We start from the raw sequence: 14,129 nt of genomic DNA on the forward strand, positions 1-14,129 counted from the left end.
GGATGGATGACCAACTGGACTAAAAGTTTGTATTATATCTTACATACCAGCGCAACTGCAAGCTCGAATTCTTTCAAGATGAAACAGCGTAGAGCTTTTTTTTTCAACAGTATTATTTCTTCCTTCAACTGATCTCTTTCTTGACTCACAATAAATAAGTCTGCTTCCAAATCTTTAATTTTGAAATCGTACCGGGCTTCAAAGGAAGTATCAATTCCTGAGGTGCCATTTTTGACAGATGAACTGGCATTCATTTCTCTGTCGCTAGTGTTTATGCTTTTCATTTGCAGTTCTTTCAGTTCAGTCATCAAATGCTTGTTTAGTTCTTTCTGTTTTTCAATTTCGCTCTGAGATACTGTAAGCGCCTTATGCGAGTTTCTAAGTGAGGCGTAAGATTTTTTGTAAGAATCTTCGAGCTCCTTGGTTTTGACAGTATACAATCTCAATTCTTCGGAGAGTTTGCTAATCTTTTCCTCGTCATTTTTCTTGCTTGCTATTAGTTCCTTGACTTGCTTCTGAAGATCTTCTGTTAGATTACCATCATTTGCACCTGGCAACTGATGAGGTAAACCCGAGTCATAGACTAGGTGACCAAGAATATGTTCTCTTGAAGCATCTTTCCATGATTTGAGAAGTTTGTCAATATTTTCTGAAAGTTGACTGGCTTGTTTATAATAACTTTTCCTTTCATCAGCAAATGATTCCAAGGCATCGGAAGTTATATCATCTCTGATTCCAACGATGTCACACAAGTACCTTGACTTTTGCTCAGCGCACTTGATCCGAGTTTCCAGTTTTGTTATTTTATTTGATATAGCTGTCTCACCTTTCAAATGTGATTTCAGCACCCTAATACTCCTCTCCTGTTCTTGAACCAAAAGATTGAGTCTGTCCAAATTTTGCAAACGTTCCTCAAATAGACAGTCATAATTTTTCACCTTGGAAAGCAGTGCCGTGTTCTTCGCTGTCAGCTGTATAACTTGATTTTGCAACTCAATACGCTGACTATCACTAAAGTTTCTCGCTGGGACCGCATGAGAAAGCTCTTTTTCATTGAATGTATCTTGTACTGGTTCTGTTCGCCCAGCTGCTGCACCAGCGATCTGTGACCTAAGTGCTTCATTCTCTTTGATAAGTTCCTGACGTTGGGATTCTAGACTGTTGAGCTGAAGATTTGCCTTTTCAACCTTCTCAGCCATTTCCCTTTTAAGTGAATGTAGCATGTTGGTGAAGTCTTCCACAGTTGTTGAATCCAAACACAAGCCGTTCCTAATGGATGGTTCAAGAGAATCTTGTCCCACATATTCTTGCTTACTCAACTCAGATGAAACTTTGGCTCTATGAGTTTTCTCAACGCTCTGATGAGCGTCTGTAGCAGGCTTTGCTACAAACCCCTCTGCAGTACTTAGGATTTGCCCTTGCACATCGTGAGTGGCATCAAGATCTGGCTCGTTCTTTTCTGGCGCATTGAACTCCTTTCCATAGGCTCTCACATAATCGTGTGGAGTGTAAGTTTTTTCTGATTTATTTGATTCCGATCCAGAATCGAGAAGTGTGAGAGCTAGATTCTTGTTGTCACAATCTGATTTGAGTTTCGATAAACTCATATTTTCACCTTGGGGGAGGGTAGGATTAGATACCGTATATTCATCAACCGGGTCATCGGATACTTCCTTGATGTCATCATCGTCACTCACTTTTTCATAAACAGCATATTGACTTATCCTACTAGACCCTCTCGTGATACCAACAGGTTCATTGATATTGTCAATAGATATTCCAGATGGTGTCCTAAGCCCATGCGATGATTTAACTGTAAGCTGCTTGTTCAGACTAGATGTAAACTTCAAAAAGTGTGGAAGAAGCTGAAGGTCCAATTCGTATATGATTGAGTTTGGGTATTCAAACTGGGAATCTTGAATGAGTTTGTTTGTAGTCTCAGATACATGAGTGAAATCGTTGTCCAATTGATCACCGCCCATTACCAGCAACTTTTCATGAACCGGATCGACGGTGATCGTATGACCACACCTTTGAGTGGGCGAACAAAAGAGATCAGATTCCAACTGAAAGCAAGTTAAGGTATTCAGGTCGATAATATAGAGCCCATCACAGGTTTCACCGCCAACTGTCTTACCTCCAAAAATGAATAGCAAATTCTGGTATATTGCTGCCGCGTGTCCCTGCAGTGGAGGTGGTATAACGGAGCCTTTTAACTTGCAAAGCTCCCATTTGTTTGTAAGAGAGTCGAAAACCAAAAGATGATTGTAAATGCTGATCCCATCTGTTCCACCATACACATATAACTTGTTGTTATATGCGGTCATAGTGTGGTTGGAGATCATTGGAGGGACGACATCCCCGTCTTTAATAGTGATTTTCTCCCATTGGGTCTTAGGGTCCCTAAAGTTCGAAAGATCAAATCTCCACATATCATTGAAATAATCGTTCTCTACTTGCCCTCCAAAAACATAAAGGTAGCTCGACCATTTTGATGGACTGGCATCGTTTTCAAAATTGAGAACACCAATTTGATGCCCATATCTTCCACACGGTTTTGAGCCGTCAGGAGAAGTAATAGTCCATTTGAGCGACGTAATATTGAAAAAATAAAGTTTGTTGTCAAGCTCTTGAGTCGTATTTGTAACCGTATCTCCCGCAAATACAATAAATGCATTTCCTATCAAAATTGAAGAATGCCCAATTCTTGGAGATGGAATTTTCTCAAAATTCTCTATTGGAGATGCAATATATGGATAATCGTCCAGTTTATCAGAGCTATTCTTCACAGGCTCCACAATCCACATATCCCCAAACACGTTTTTACCACAAAGTCCCCCCATCAAATAAAGTGCCCCGGCTTCTGAGGTAATAGATGAAGCAGCGTGACTAAATCTGGGGAAGGGGGAATTATAGAGCACTTTTTTTTTCCAGGGGCTGTTAGGGGCTACCGCAGATCGTGCATGCTGTTGAACCTCGCCAGTATATCTACTGGTATCTATTTTCTGAAAAACTTTTGTTTCGGCTGGACTCCAAAGTTGTGTGAATGTTGAGTTTCCTTTCATCTGATTATCTTCCAATCTCATAGGATTCGAGAATGCTTGGCGTTGGTGTTTTGAGTCTGACTGGTACGGAAAGTTTTCAGATTGATCTGTAGGACGCGTATGTGGCGGCAAAGATCCAAAGGACGCAAGTTGATTCTTTTGTTCTTTGACTGTAGTGATATGGGATTTTACATACTGCCCCGATCCTGAATTTGTTGATTTGCCCTGGAGAGCATGCGTAACCTTTTCACTATAGTTTGAGGGGACCCGACTACTCTGTGTACTTTGAAGAGTTTCGTTTGGAGGGGAAGTTTCATCGGATGAAGTTCTTGAAGATTTACTTTTAAGTTTGAAAAACGGTGCCATTAGATATGATAATTCAACCTTACCTGTTTAATATCCAGTACATTCAGCCAAAGTTATGTTTCCTTTAATGATGATTTTGGATTAGGACTGATACTTAATACTTGGAGAAAAGATGAAACAGCACGATTATTTTTTAAATTTCCTTCCCCTGAAAATAGAATCCACAAATATTCGTTTGGCTCCAAAGGGAAGAAAAAAAAAACACACAAATTTGAGCTGTCAGCTTTTTCGAAAGCCGCCTTCAAAGTGTCCGGCTTGTACCTCAAATATTGTCATCGATTGTTCTAATTTCATAATGCTGATTGAATTGCTTGCTGTAGCAGGCTCGGTTGTGGGTTTTGTGGCGGTCACGCTCTCCATTGCGTCCGGTCTTTATTATTTGTCTGAGTTGGTAGAGGAAAACACCGAATTGACCAAAAGGCTTTTAGGTAGACTCATAAAGAGCACTGCAGCATATTTGACTCTTCTTTGGTTCTTTGATGACTTTCCCCTCAAATTGACTATATTCTCACTATTTTCATATTTCATTTATTATCAGAATTTGAAGAAATTTCCAAATATCGACCTGACAGGATCAATCTTCCTTGCTACATGTATACTGGCGCTTTTAAATCACTTCCTATGGTTCAAGCATTTCAACAATCCTTATGTCCCCACGATTGACGAAAGACTCAATCCCGACTTCAAATTGCCCCACTATCCATCATTTACAGAAATTGCATCCTTTTTTGGATTATGCATATGGTTAATACCCTTTGGATTTTTTATCTCATTGAGCGCAAATGAAAACACGTTGCCTATGAGCCTCTCCGAAGTGGAACCATTGCAATCGCAGAACAATGGAGAAAATGTTAAAAGATCAATCACTTTAATCAAGTATTTGCTCCAAATATTGACAGGTAAGGCAAAGCAACTTTTGAATGCTTTTAGCTTGAGAACATCCGGGGGAAACAGCTCTTCGCGTAACCCTAACGAGCTCTACATATGAAATGTATATAAAAATCAAGAGCAGTGTCTTGTAGTATTATAATGAAATGAGCTATTCAAAGCGCTCCGCTTGAATTAAAGCTGAGTCTACAGGTCATAAAACATATCCAGTCAAAAGTTTTGCTTGCTTAAATTTGAAAGGAACTTGTCATCGTCAACCGTACTGAAAAACCGAGTCAAGGTCAATATCTCGATAAGTGCTTGCAAGATCTAGGTTAATACTCAAGTGTGATAATAACAAATTTGAGTTCCCTGTAGGTTCAAAGGCGAGTTATTTGCCCCGGCAATTCTCCTATGAACGAACACCTGGAAAATCTCAAAACTACGAAGCATCTATACGGGATGTGGAAGAATACAATTCGTGTTGATGGGCCTTTTCTGGATGTGGGAATGCACATAGATGGTCCATCAACAACAAAATCGTACATGAATTTTTGACATATCGAAAAGTATCGTTTGCCTCTTCTTGAAAATAGCCATTCTATGTAAATAAATGCAAGTCAAGCTTGAGGGTCTCGCTAGAATCGAAATCAACAAGAGAAGGTCAACCAGGGACCCGGGGAAGTATGTCGGCAAAGTGTTGTCTTATTCAAAGCGCGTTCGAAGTTGCTGGCAGACATCATCATATGTCAAAATTACCAACCGCAGTTTTATTCTCTAAAATATCAATTTCCATTTAGTTCCCGCGTCCCCTTAGAGACCAATTGCAAAGTAAAGCAAAACGACACTAGGAAGGAACTTTCGAAATTTTGCGACGAAGACTTTGACGGGGCGGGGCATCTTTGTCAGGGGCGATATCACATTTTACCGTCCTCTCTCAAGGATTCCCGAAAATAGAGCTCCTCAGACGAATATCATACTACACCTGTTCAAGAAAAAGGATTTCTGGTCTAAGCGCACAAACCTATTGAAAATTTTGACATCCGCTCACTCGATATCCCTAATCAGGATGACCAAACACTGCTCATTATACAGCCATTTGCTATCTCGTACAACTATCCCCCATATAGTAACTGTCTGCGAAATGTCGAGAGTCTATCACGTGATCATTTCTGAAGTAGACTACAAAATTGAAGTTGTACGGAGACGATAAGGTTGACGCAATAAGGTTTACCATCCATGGTGCGCAATTTCAAGTTTGCAGTCCTCTGAATTCTTTTCCCAACAAGTATATGTTCCCACCTTTGATTATCACTGCGAGTGACTCATACGTCAATCTATTGAAACGAAGTTGGCCTTTGAAGCATGATCCCAATCTGCTATTCGGTTGATTCCAGATCCAGAAATGGGCGTAATATTCTTTCTTCTCACCACTCGAAAGCTTGCTTTCTTCCAATTTCACGATAGACACTCATTGGATCTAGAGACAGTATACCTTAGAGTGAGCTGAGCATATCTGATTTCAAGAAGGTCTGGTTTATGTATGCAGGCAAAAAGCTGTCAAATAGTACTAGTCTCGATTTAGCCTTCTTCCCCAAACGGTACCATAGTCAGTCAGCTGGTTTTGCCGAATGCGATGAACCTGGATTGGTTGATTTCAAGGGGATAAAATCATACAAAGTTGCAATTCCACACACGGCTTACAGACAATAAATAGATTACCGCAAGGCATTTTGCCAACTTATTTTAATATTTGCAACCTTCAATCGTTTTTACGCAACGAGATTGACGCTACTTTTTCAATGAGTAGCACTACTGAAAGCTAGAGTTTGTAGGAATTGAAGACTGGTGTTGGCGATGGCAGTTGCATTGAGTCGATGCAGCTTGAAAGTAATGTCCTTGTATTAATCAGGGCACAAGGCTAGACAGGTATATATATTCTTTAAGCAAGAAAGGGTCTCCTCAGTATGATGGTTTATGGTGAGTTTTAGACTAGCTCAGAACCGTGTCCTCTAATCATTTTGCATTTTGGAGAACGGCTTGCTTCTACTAAAAGTCAGTGAAGTTAAGAGAGCTGGGCATTCGCGATTAGACGAACTTAAACAAATCTCCAAGAGTCAAAATGTAGAAAAGAGTAAATTTGCACCCTAGTTGGATACATAATACTGAGGTTAATACATAGTATGAAAATACATATTAGCTTAAATATTCCACACACAAGGATTCTTGTTTTTTTTTTTTTTTCTACCGCCAACGTAAGGGCAAACTAATAGTCCAAATTTCATATTTAAAAGCTGAACGGTGCTTGAACAGTGATTGGTAAGCATTCATAGTTCTTGTAACCCTAGTCAAGTTGATAAATTTGGGCAATAACCGAAAGATAGTCCAAAGTGGAGATAACCATTGTTATAATAAAGTTTACGTTGTCTGTTTAATAATCTTCATCACATGTCGACGGGCGAAGGATACGAGAATTATTATAGCGTCATAAAGGAGTTCAATGCAAGACTTGGCGATGAACTCACAATACGCCCTGGTGATACCATAGAGCTCATCAGCGATGACAGTGAATTTGGAGATGGATGGTATATGGGACGAAACTTGACAACCAACAGAGTTGGGCTTTATCCAAAAGCATTCACAAAATCGGCCAATGGACAAAGCAAAGGAAAGCCATCATTACTTAGATCAAGATCGAGGCGGACACCACTAAACAGCCCCGTCGCCGCCACTCCATCGTCAGGAATTTCTGATTATTCATCGCTTAGCCAGCATCAGAAGATTGAAGAGTCTATTTCTCCTTCTGTTACTGCAGATCGACACAACAATATGGAAGGCATTGTAACTAGAAATACCGAGGAGACACCATATAGTCAAGTCCATGATACAAATTTCAACAGGTACATTTCGGTACACAGGACCCTAAGCGATATCGACAAAGCATTGCAAGAACTGCATTCCAACGAATATCCAAGCACTACTGAAAATCACAGTATACTTCTTGATCCGGCAGAGGTGGCCAGCTGGACTCCGGAGCAGGTTACCCAATATTTTTCCGGCTTGAATTTTGATATTGAAAGCGCGGGTCAATTTGCCAGGCACAAAATCAGTGGAGCTATCCTACTTCAGCTGGAGCTACCGTACCTGAAAGAGCTTGAAATTACATCGTTTGGCACCCGGTTTGAAATATACAAAGAGATAGAGGAATTGAGACTTGCCTCCAAGAACAAAACGCACGGAAGGAGAATTGTATCCCCCAATACTCGGTTAGGAAACCCAGAAGTTAAGGTAGCACCTCGTACTCATGCGAGAAAGAGGTCACAATCAATGGACGATATTCTCAGAACAAGCATTGGCGGATCAAAATCTAGCGTTGGAAATTCTCTAGATTTCAAACAATCATCAAGGGATACTTTGGAGGTTGATTCGAAGCTTCAGAGTTATATTGAGACACCAAGCGATAATGATAGTGAGCCGGAACAGGAATTCAGTACACCTACAGGGCTTTTTGAATCTCCGAGAAAAGCACCACAGCCACCTTCTCATGCAAGTCCATTGATCAAGCAAAATTCTCAATTGTTATTCGAAAATGATGGGGATGATGGGTCGAACAGAAGATACCAACATAGTCGTGGATCTTCCATTGGAAACACATCTTCTATTTACACTGAAAAGAAACATTCTCGAAATCCTTCATCTACATCATTTACCAACGCTTTGCAACAAAAGGGAGCGCTCTTCACTAAAACCCATTCTCGAACAAATTCGGACTTTAGCGTTGCACAAAAGGATGCCTCGTGGCGATATGTGGACAAGAATTTTGAGCCTCATGTAACACAGAAGCAACAATCAAAGGGGGATAACGGTCGGTCACTTCCGTCTGCAAATAAATCTTTACAGACCCTTGAAACTGGGGTCAAGCCAGAGAAGCTTGATTTTGACAGAAAAAATTCAAATAGAAGATCCATATCCGCGAAAGATATGTCTCCAAGTCCCAAAACCATTGATCCAAAAAGAATAGCCTCCGCAGCCGCGGCATCTGCGAGTAACAATTCGAAAACTTCCGGGCTTCGTTCCTTCGGCGGCTTAAGATCTTCCAAGATATCGACCTCGGCATTCCAAGAAGGTATCAGGAACATATCTCCAGATGAAGCAATTCGAACAGCGGACTACTCAGGTTGGATGAGCAAAAGAGGGAACTTGTCAATAGGTTCATGGAAACAAAGATATTTTACACTTCACAAAACGAGATTGTCATATTTCGGTTCATTGAAAGACAGACGCGAAAAAGGGCTTATTGATATAACCGCCCACAGAGTTTTACCTGCAGTTGATACCGAGGACAAACTCAGCACTGTGTACGCGGCAACTACTGGCTCTGGAAGGTATTGTTTCAAATTGGTTCCGCCGGCCCCAGGCTCAAAGAAAGGACTCACTTTCACACAGCAAAAGGTTCATTACTTTGCCGTCGAAACAAAGGATGAAATGAGAGGATGGATGGCTGCTTTGATGAAAGCAACAATCGAACTTGACGAGTCAGTTCCTGCAATTTCTTCGTGCGTGACCCCTACAATCCCGCTTCAAAAAGCGCAAGAAAGAATGGTTGAAGCAAGAGAGAATGCACGTCTAAATCTCGAAAAGCTGGAAAAGGGTGAGTGCATTCAAGATACGACCACGGATGAAGACATGTCACTAAAATCTAATAACATCTCAGCCACCCACACGCCCATCACTCAACCATCGACTCAGTTTCAGAGAGTATCGACAACTCCTACATCAACAAATTCTTCCAATCGCAGACCTTCAGTAAAGGTTGACACTACAACAGGTCTTCCCGAATCTGGTGCGCTAACTGGCCTTTCAACGCCTTACTTGGTGACTTCGGGAATCATGTCCCCTAATTCGTCGTCGACTTCTGATCTCAATTCTCCTGGTTCCGCCAGCCTGAGAGCTACTAAAAACACAGGTAGAAAAATTCCTACCGCGTCAACCAATCCTGTTCCGATGATAACAAAGCTTGATACACCGCAAGATCAAATTAGCTCTTCTTCAAATACTGTTTAAAATAGTCCTCCAACAAAGAACAACGCGGAGTTATCTGATCACTCGGATATGTACCATACGTTTTTATTAAGTTTAATACAATGTTTTGCCCGATTGGAGTTAGTTGCTGCCTTCACTCTTTCAAATTGAGATAGAATTTTGAATTACGTGATCTTGGGTGAGAACCAGTGCATACCGGAAACCATTCGGTCTCGTAAGCCTAATAGCTGAGGTAGTAGCAGTAGTTTCACCCAACAGCATTCAAAATCTGTCGCCACGAGACGCTGAAGAGAAGAATTCCAATCTGCGGATGGAGATAAGACAAACTGTTTCGGTAAACAATGGGGGACAATGTGGCCGAGACACTTCATCTGCTCTGTCAGAAAAATGACACGTAGCTACTGCCCCTTTGGCTATTGAATAATGTTGCGCGAAGATATAAATGAGGTTGGTACCGCCAAAAACTCAATTCTGGTTTACAGAATCATATGTCATTGAATGTGAATTGATGCACAGTCCTCTGCTTTGGCCAGTGGAAGTGAATAGTTTCAAAAGGGTGCTTGTGCTACATCGCATTAAAAATATACACACAAAGAAAAGCCCGGCTGTTTGTTGTCAAACTGTACATCGCGTTTCGAATGAAATGCCTTGCCCACTTTTTTCAACTGTGAGGAGCATATAAGCAACGACAAGCCATTGCTTTTCCTATTACTGCTTAGTCTGGTGAGCTCTTGAATTACACAATACATATCGCATCAAAAGGCGAAAATCCCATTGCATGAGAATACAACTTTACACAATGATGGTATCCATTGGCTAAATCCTCACGCTTACTCGTTAGATATCCAATTAGACATGGTTCCTCTTGTTTAGCAGATCTGGATCTGAAGTAAAGTCCTCTATTACAGCAATGGAATGGATCAGTATGGAACATAGGTGATGAGAATTTACTCTCGTATTAAGGTTGTCCTCGCCCGCTTCATTGTTAAGTACTGAAAAATTGAGGATTCCAAAAGTTCCATTTGAGGAGAGCATGCACCGGGTACCGTTGCTACGAGTGAACTGTGACCACTAATGCAAACATTATATAAGCATGTTTTGTCTCAACAATTAGCTAATCAACCAAAATCATCACTTATAAAATTCATTAGCAATATTATAATTACGGTATAAAATCCCAAGAAGACAATGCCTCATTATATTACACTGGCTACGTGCGCGTTAAATCAGTGGGCCCTTGATTTTGAGGGTAATAGAGATCGAATCCTCGAATCAATATTGGAAGCAAAAAGAAGAAAAGCGTCCTTAAGAGTGGGGCCGGAACTGGAAATTCCGGGTTATGGTTGTTTAGACCACTTTCTGGAAAATGATGTTTACCTACATTCATGGGAAATGTATGCATCAATTTTGACAGATAATCGGACATTTGGAATTCTTCTTGATATTGGCATGCCCATCATGCATAGAAACCGTAGATACAACTGCCGTGTTCTGTCTTACAACGGTCAGATCCTATTAATCCGCCCAAAGATTGTTCTTGCAAATGATGGAAATTATCGAGAGATGAGGTATTTTACCCCTTGGTTGAAAACTCAATATGTTGAGGAATATATCCTGCCTCGAATGATTCAAAGGATAACGAATCAAGTTACCGTTAGATTTGGTGATGCAGTGATAAGTACTTTGGATACATGTATGGGAGCAGAAACATGTGAAGAGCTATTTACTCCTCAAGCCCCTCACATATCCATGGCATTGGACGGAATAGAGATTATCAGCAACTCTTCAGGATCGCATCACGAATTGCGAAAATTGGACACAAGAATGGCCATGATCATTGAAGCCACTAGGAAATGTGGAGGCATTTATTTGTATGCCAACCAAAAAGGTTGCGATGGAGACCGTTTGTACTATGATGGATGTGCGCTGATTGCAATGAACGGAAAGGTGGTTGCTCAGGGATCTCAATTTTCTTTGAACGATGTTGAAGTCATAACGGCAACTATCGATTTGGAGGAAGTGAGGGCTTACAGAGCATTAATTTCTCATGGGCTTCAGAGCCGCTTAACGCCAAAATACGAACGAGTTCACGTTCCTGCAGAACTAAGTCCGGACTCCATGAACTTTGACATGAAAATCAATCCTTCTGTCCCACAGCAGTTAAAATACTACAAACCAGAGGAGGAGATTGCGTACGGACCAGCATGCTGGCTATGGGATTATGTTCGTCGAAGCAAGGGCTCTGGGTTTTTCATACCATTAAGTGGAGGAATCGATAGCTGTGCAACATCTGTTATAGTGCATTCGATGTGCCGATTGGTTGTCCAGGCATGTAAAGAGGGCAATCAAAGGGTTATAGAAGATGTGCAAGCAGTTGCAAATATGCCTCAAGGCTGGATTCCCACTTCACCTCAAGTCCTGGCCGGGAAGATTTTTCATACGTGCTATATGGGAACTAAAAACTCCTCGGTCGACACTAGAAGCAGAGCCAAAGAACTCGCGGAAAAAATAGGATCTTACCATGTCGATTTAAATATGGACTCTCTTGTGTCAGCCACCATCAGTGTCTTTGAAGTGACGACAGGAAGAAAACCAGTGTTTAAGATATTTGGTGGATCCAATATTGAGAACCTAGCGCTGCAAAACATTCAAGCCCGGCTAAGAATGGTGCTCGCTTATCTATTTGCTCAGCTTTTGCCATGGGTTAGAGGAAGGAACAACACAGGTGGACTTTTGGTTTTAGGATCTGCAAATGTGGACGAACAGCTAAGGGGTTATTTGACTAAGTATGATTGCTCATCAGCCGACATCAATCCAATTGGTGGAATATCGAAATCAGATTTGATTAGATTCATAATGTGGGCCGAAAAAGAATTTGAGCTTCCTATTTTGAAGAGTTTTGTGGATGCTACACCAACGGCTGAGCTCGAGCCGATCACTGCTAGCCACGTCCAGTCGGATGAAGCAGATATGGGATTCACTTACGAAGAATTAAGCATGTTTGGAAGATTGCGGAAAGTTGACAAATGCGGACCATATTCCATGTTCATCAAATTGTTACATATATGGGGTGATAAGAAGACTCCTGAAGAGACTGCCGACAAGGTAAAAAACTTTTTCTGGTATTATAGTGTGAATCGGCATAAGCAAACAGTTAGTACTCCGTCCTACCATGCAGAGCAATACTCTCCAGATGATAACCGGTTCGATCTACGTCCGTTCCTGATAGACCCAAAATTCAGTTGGGCGCGGCAAAAGATTGACGACGTTTTATCAAAATTGCGAACGGATGAAACACTTAGTACAATGACAGTGGACTAACTTGGGACTGCATGTATTTGGCAGATAATCTATTGAAGTCCCAATCAGCATTTAATGGGAGACTCCCCATTTGGCGTTAAAGGCACTAAGTAAGTCCGCCTGAGATTTAATGTTTGACGAGGACGAGTTTGTAGATGCGAATTTGTAGTCATTTCTCTCAACAAAGTCAACCAGACTTGCAGCTACTTTGAGTGGTATGTCTTCATGCACAAAATGTCCTAAGTTGCTGGCGTCCTGCGATGGTATAGTTTGAGTAGCTGTGGTGATTGTATTGGCATGATTCAGCTGATTGTTGTGAAAAACGACCAATTGGTATTTGCCCTGCATCTGTCCTATCATTAAGTCTTTGTCCAAGTAATCATTATTGGCCAAGATGAGTAGCTTGGAAATGCGATTGGGTATGCTGACAAACCTTTTTGACAAACCTTCAAACCAATCGTGCCAAAAAGGTTCAGTTTTCCTTAAGTCGATAATCCATTTATATTGTCCTTCTTCGGTGCGAGTGAATAAACTTGGCACAGAAATGAGTGAGCTATCAACATTGTGCAACAGATTTGAATCGATATGCCATCGAACGGCATGTTCAATAGATGGAAACTGCTTAGGTATTGTATTTAAGTAGTTGTTCATAGCAGAAAGTGATTTGACAGCAGTGTCCTCGACGATGTCAATCATGACTAAACCAGAAACGAGTTGCCCCAAATTCTTCTTTAAACAGGCACTCTTGTTTACATCATCCGATATGACCTTAGTCAAGATTGAACCCCCAAGCGAATGTCCGACGAAAAAATAGCTTGGAGGAGGCCCCTCTGTAATGTACTTTTCATGGAAGCGTTGAAACAAATAGCGAAAATCGTCACATAAATTGTCAAATGAAAGCTTACTATTCTCCTCATTGGAAGAGTTGAGCAATCCTGTACGCCCATGGCCTCGCATATCAAATGTGAACACACCTGGAACACTTGAAATTGATTGCATCTCGCATTGTCTTTCAAGAGCTGGTGCTAATTTAGCGAAGGTGGCCCCACTTGAACCAGCACCGTGATGCATTACCAAAATAACTGATGAATCGCCAATTTTCTGGCGTGGGGGCTTATAATAAGTTTGAAACAGATAGCCATCATTATTCGTGAACACCTCAAGATGCGGGAAAAATAAAGTGATATCAGGTACTTCTTTGGTACTGATACGTGATTCTTTTCTTCTGGTATTTGGCAATTGACCTAGTGAGTCCGCTCTCTCTGAGGAGAATTTAGACGGAGAATCTAGCTGCCGTGCCTTTTTTCTTAGTAAATCATTGGCAAGTTCGGACATCAAATTTTATTATCTCAGAAGATAATACATTTACGACCTTCTACTAGCAAAGGACTTCTATGTTTTCGATTACGTAATCAACCAAGTCTGTCCTAAGGATAGCCAAGAGAAGAGAGATTGCAGCAACCCGAAACCATGCAGTAATTACCTAAACTGCGTTACGGTGGTTGGGTC

The 14,129-nt window shown here is 41.1% G+C and overlaps 5 protein-coding genes across 5 annotated transcripts; 3 read left to right on the forward strand and 2 right to left on the reverse strand.

Moving 5' to 3' along the window:
* Positions 1–32: 32 nt before the first annotated feature.
* On the reverse strand, positions 33–2,843 carry HPODL_04037 (uncharacterized protein; the record flags this gene model as incomplete). Its single annotated transcript, XM_014078818.1, has 1 exon — positions 33–2,843. The coding sequence occupies one exon, from the start codon at positions 2,841–2,843 to the stop codon at positions 33–35; it is 2,811 nt and encodes a 936-aa protein (XP_013934293.1).
* Positions 2,844–3,705: 862 nt separating this feature from the next.
* HPODL_04038 (Integral membrane protein of the early Golgi apparatus and endoplasmic reticulum) lies at positions 3,706–4,398 on the forward strand (the record flags this gene model as incomplete). The annotated part of the gene is made up of 1 exon (XM_014078819.1): positions 3,706–4,398. One exon carries the CDS (start codon positions 3,706–3,708, stop codon positions 4,396–4,398), a length of 693 nt encoding a protein of 230 aa, XP_013934294.1.
* A 2,327-nt stretch (positions 4,399–6,725) lies between these two features.
* On the forward strand, positions 6,726–9,341 carry HPODL_04039 (Protein BOI2; the record flags this gene model as incomplete). Its single annotated transcript, XM_014078820.1, has 1 exon — positions 6,726–9,341. One exon carries the CDS (start codon positions 6,726–6,728, stop codon positions 9,339–9,341), a length of 2,616 nt encoding a protein of 871 aa, XP_013934295.1.
* A 1,674-nt stretch (positions 9,342–11,015) lies between these two features.
* On the forward strand, positions 11,016–12,641 carry HPODL_04040 (Glutamine-dependent NAD(+) synthetase; the record flags this gene model as incomplete). The annotated part of the gene is made up of 1 exon (XM_014078821.1): positions 11,016–12,641. One exon carries the CDS (start codon positions 11,016–11,018, stop codon positions 12,639–12,641), a length of 1,626 nt encoding a protein of 541 aa, XP_013934296.1.
* Positions 12,642–12,692: 51 nt separating this feature from the next.
* HPODL_04041 (Protein with carboxyl methyl esterase activity) lies at positions 12,693–13,316 on the reverse strand (the record flags this gene model as incomplete). The annotated part of the gene is made up of 1 exon (XM_014078822.1): positions 12,693–13,316. The coding sequence occupies one exon, from the start codon at positions 13,314–13,316 to the stop codon at positions 12,693–12,695; it is 624 nt and encodes a 207-aa protein (XP_013934297.1).
* Positions 13,317–14,129: the final 813 nt, after the last annotated feature.

This window comes from Ogataea parapolymorpha, chromosome V (assembly GCF_000187245.1).
Source record: "Ogataea parapolymorpha DL-1 chromosome V, whole genome shotgun sequence".
In the NCBI taxonomy this organism is placed as follows: Eukaryota; Fungi; Ascomycota; class Pichiomycetes; order Pichiales; family Pichiaceae; genus Ogataea; species Ogataea parapolymorpha.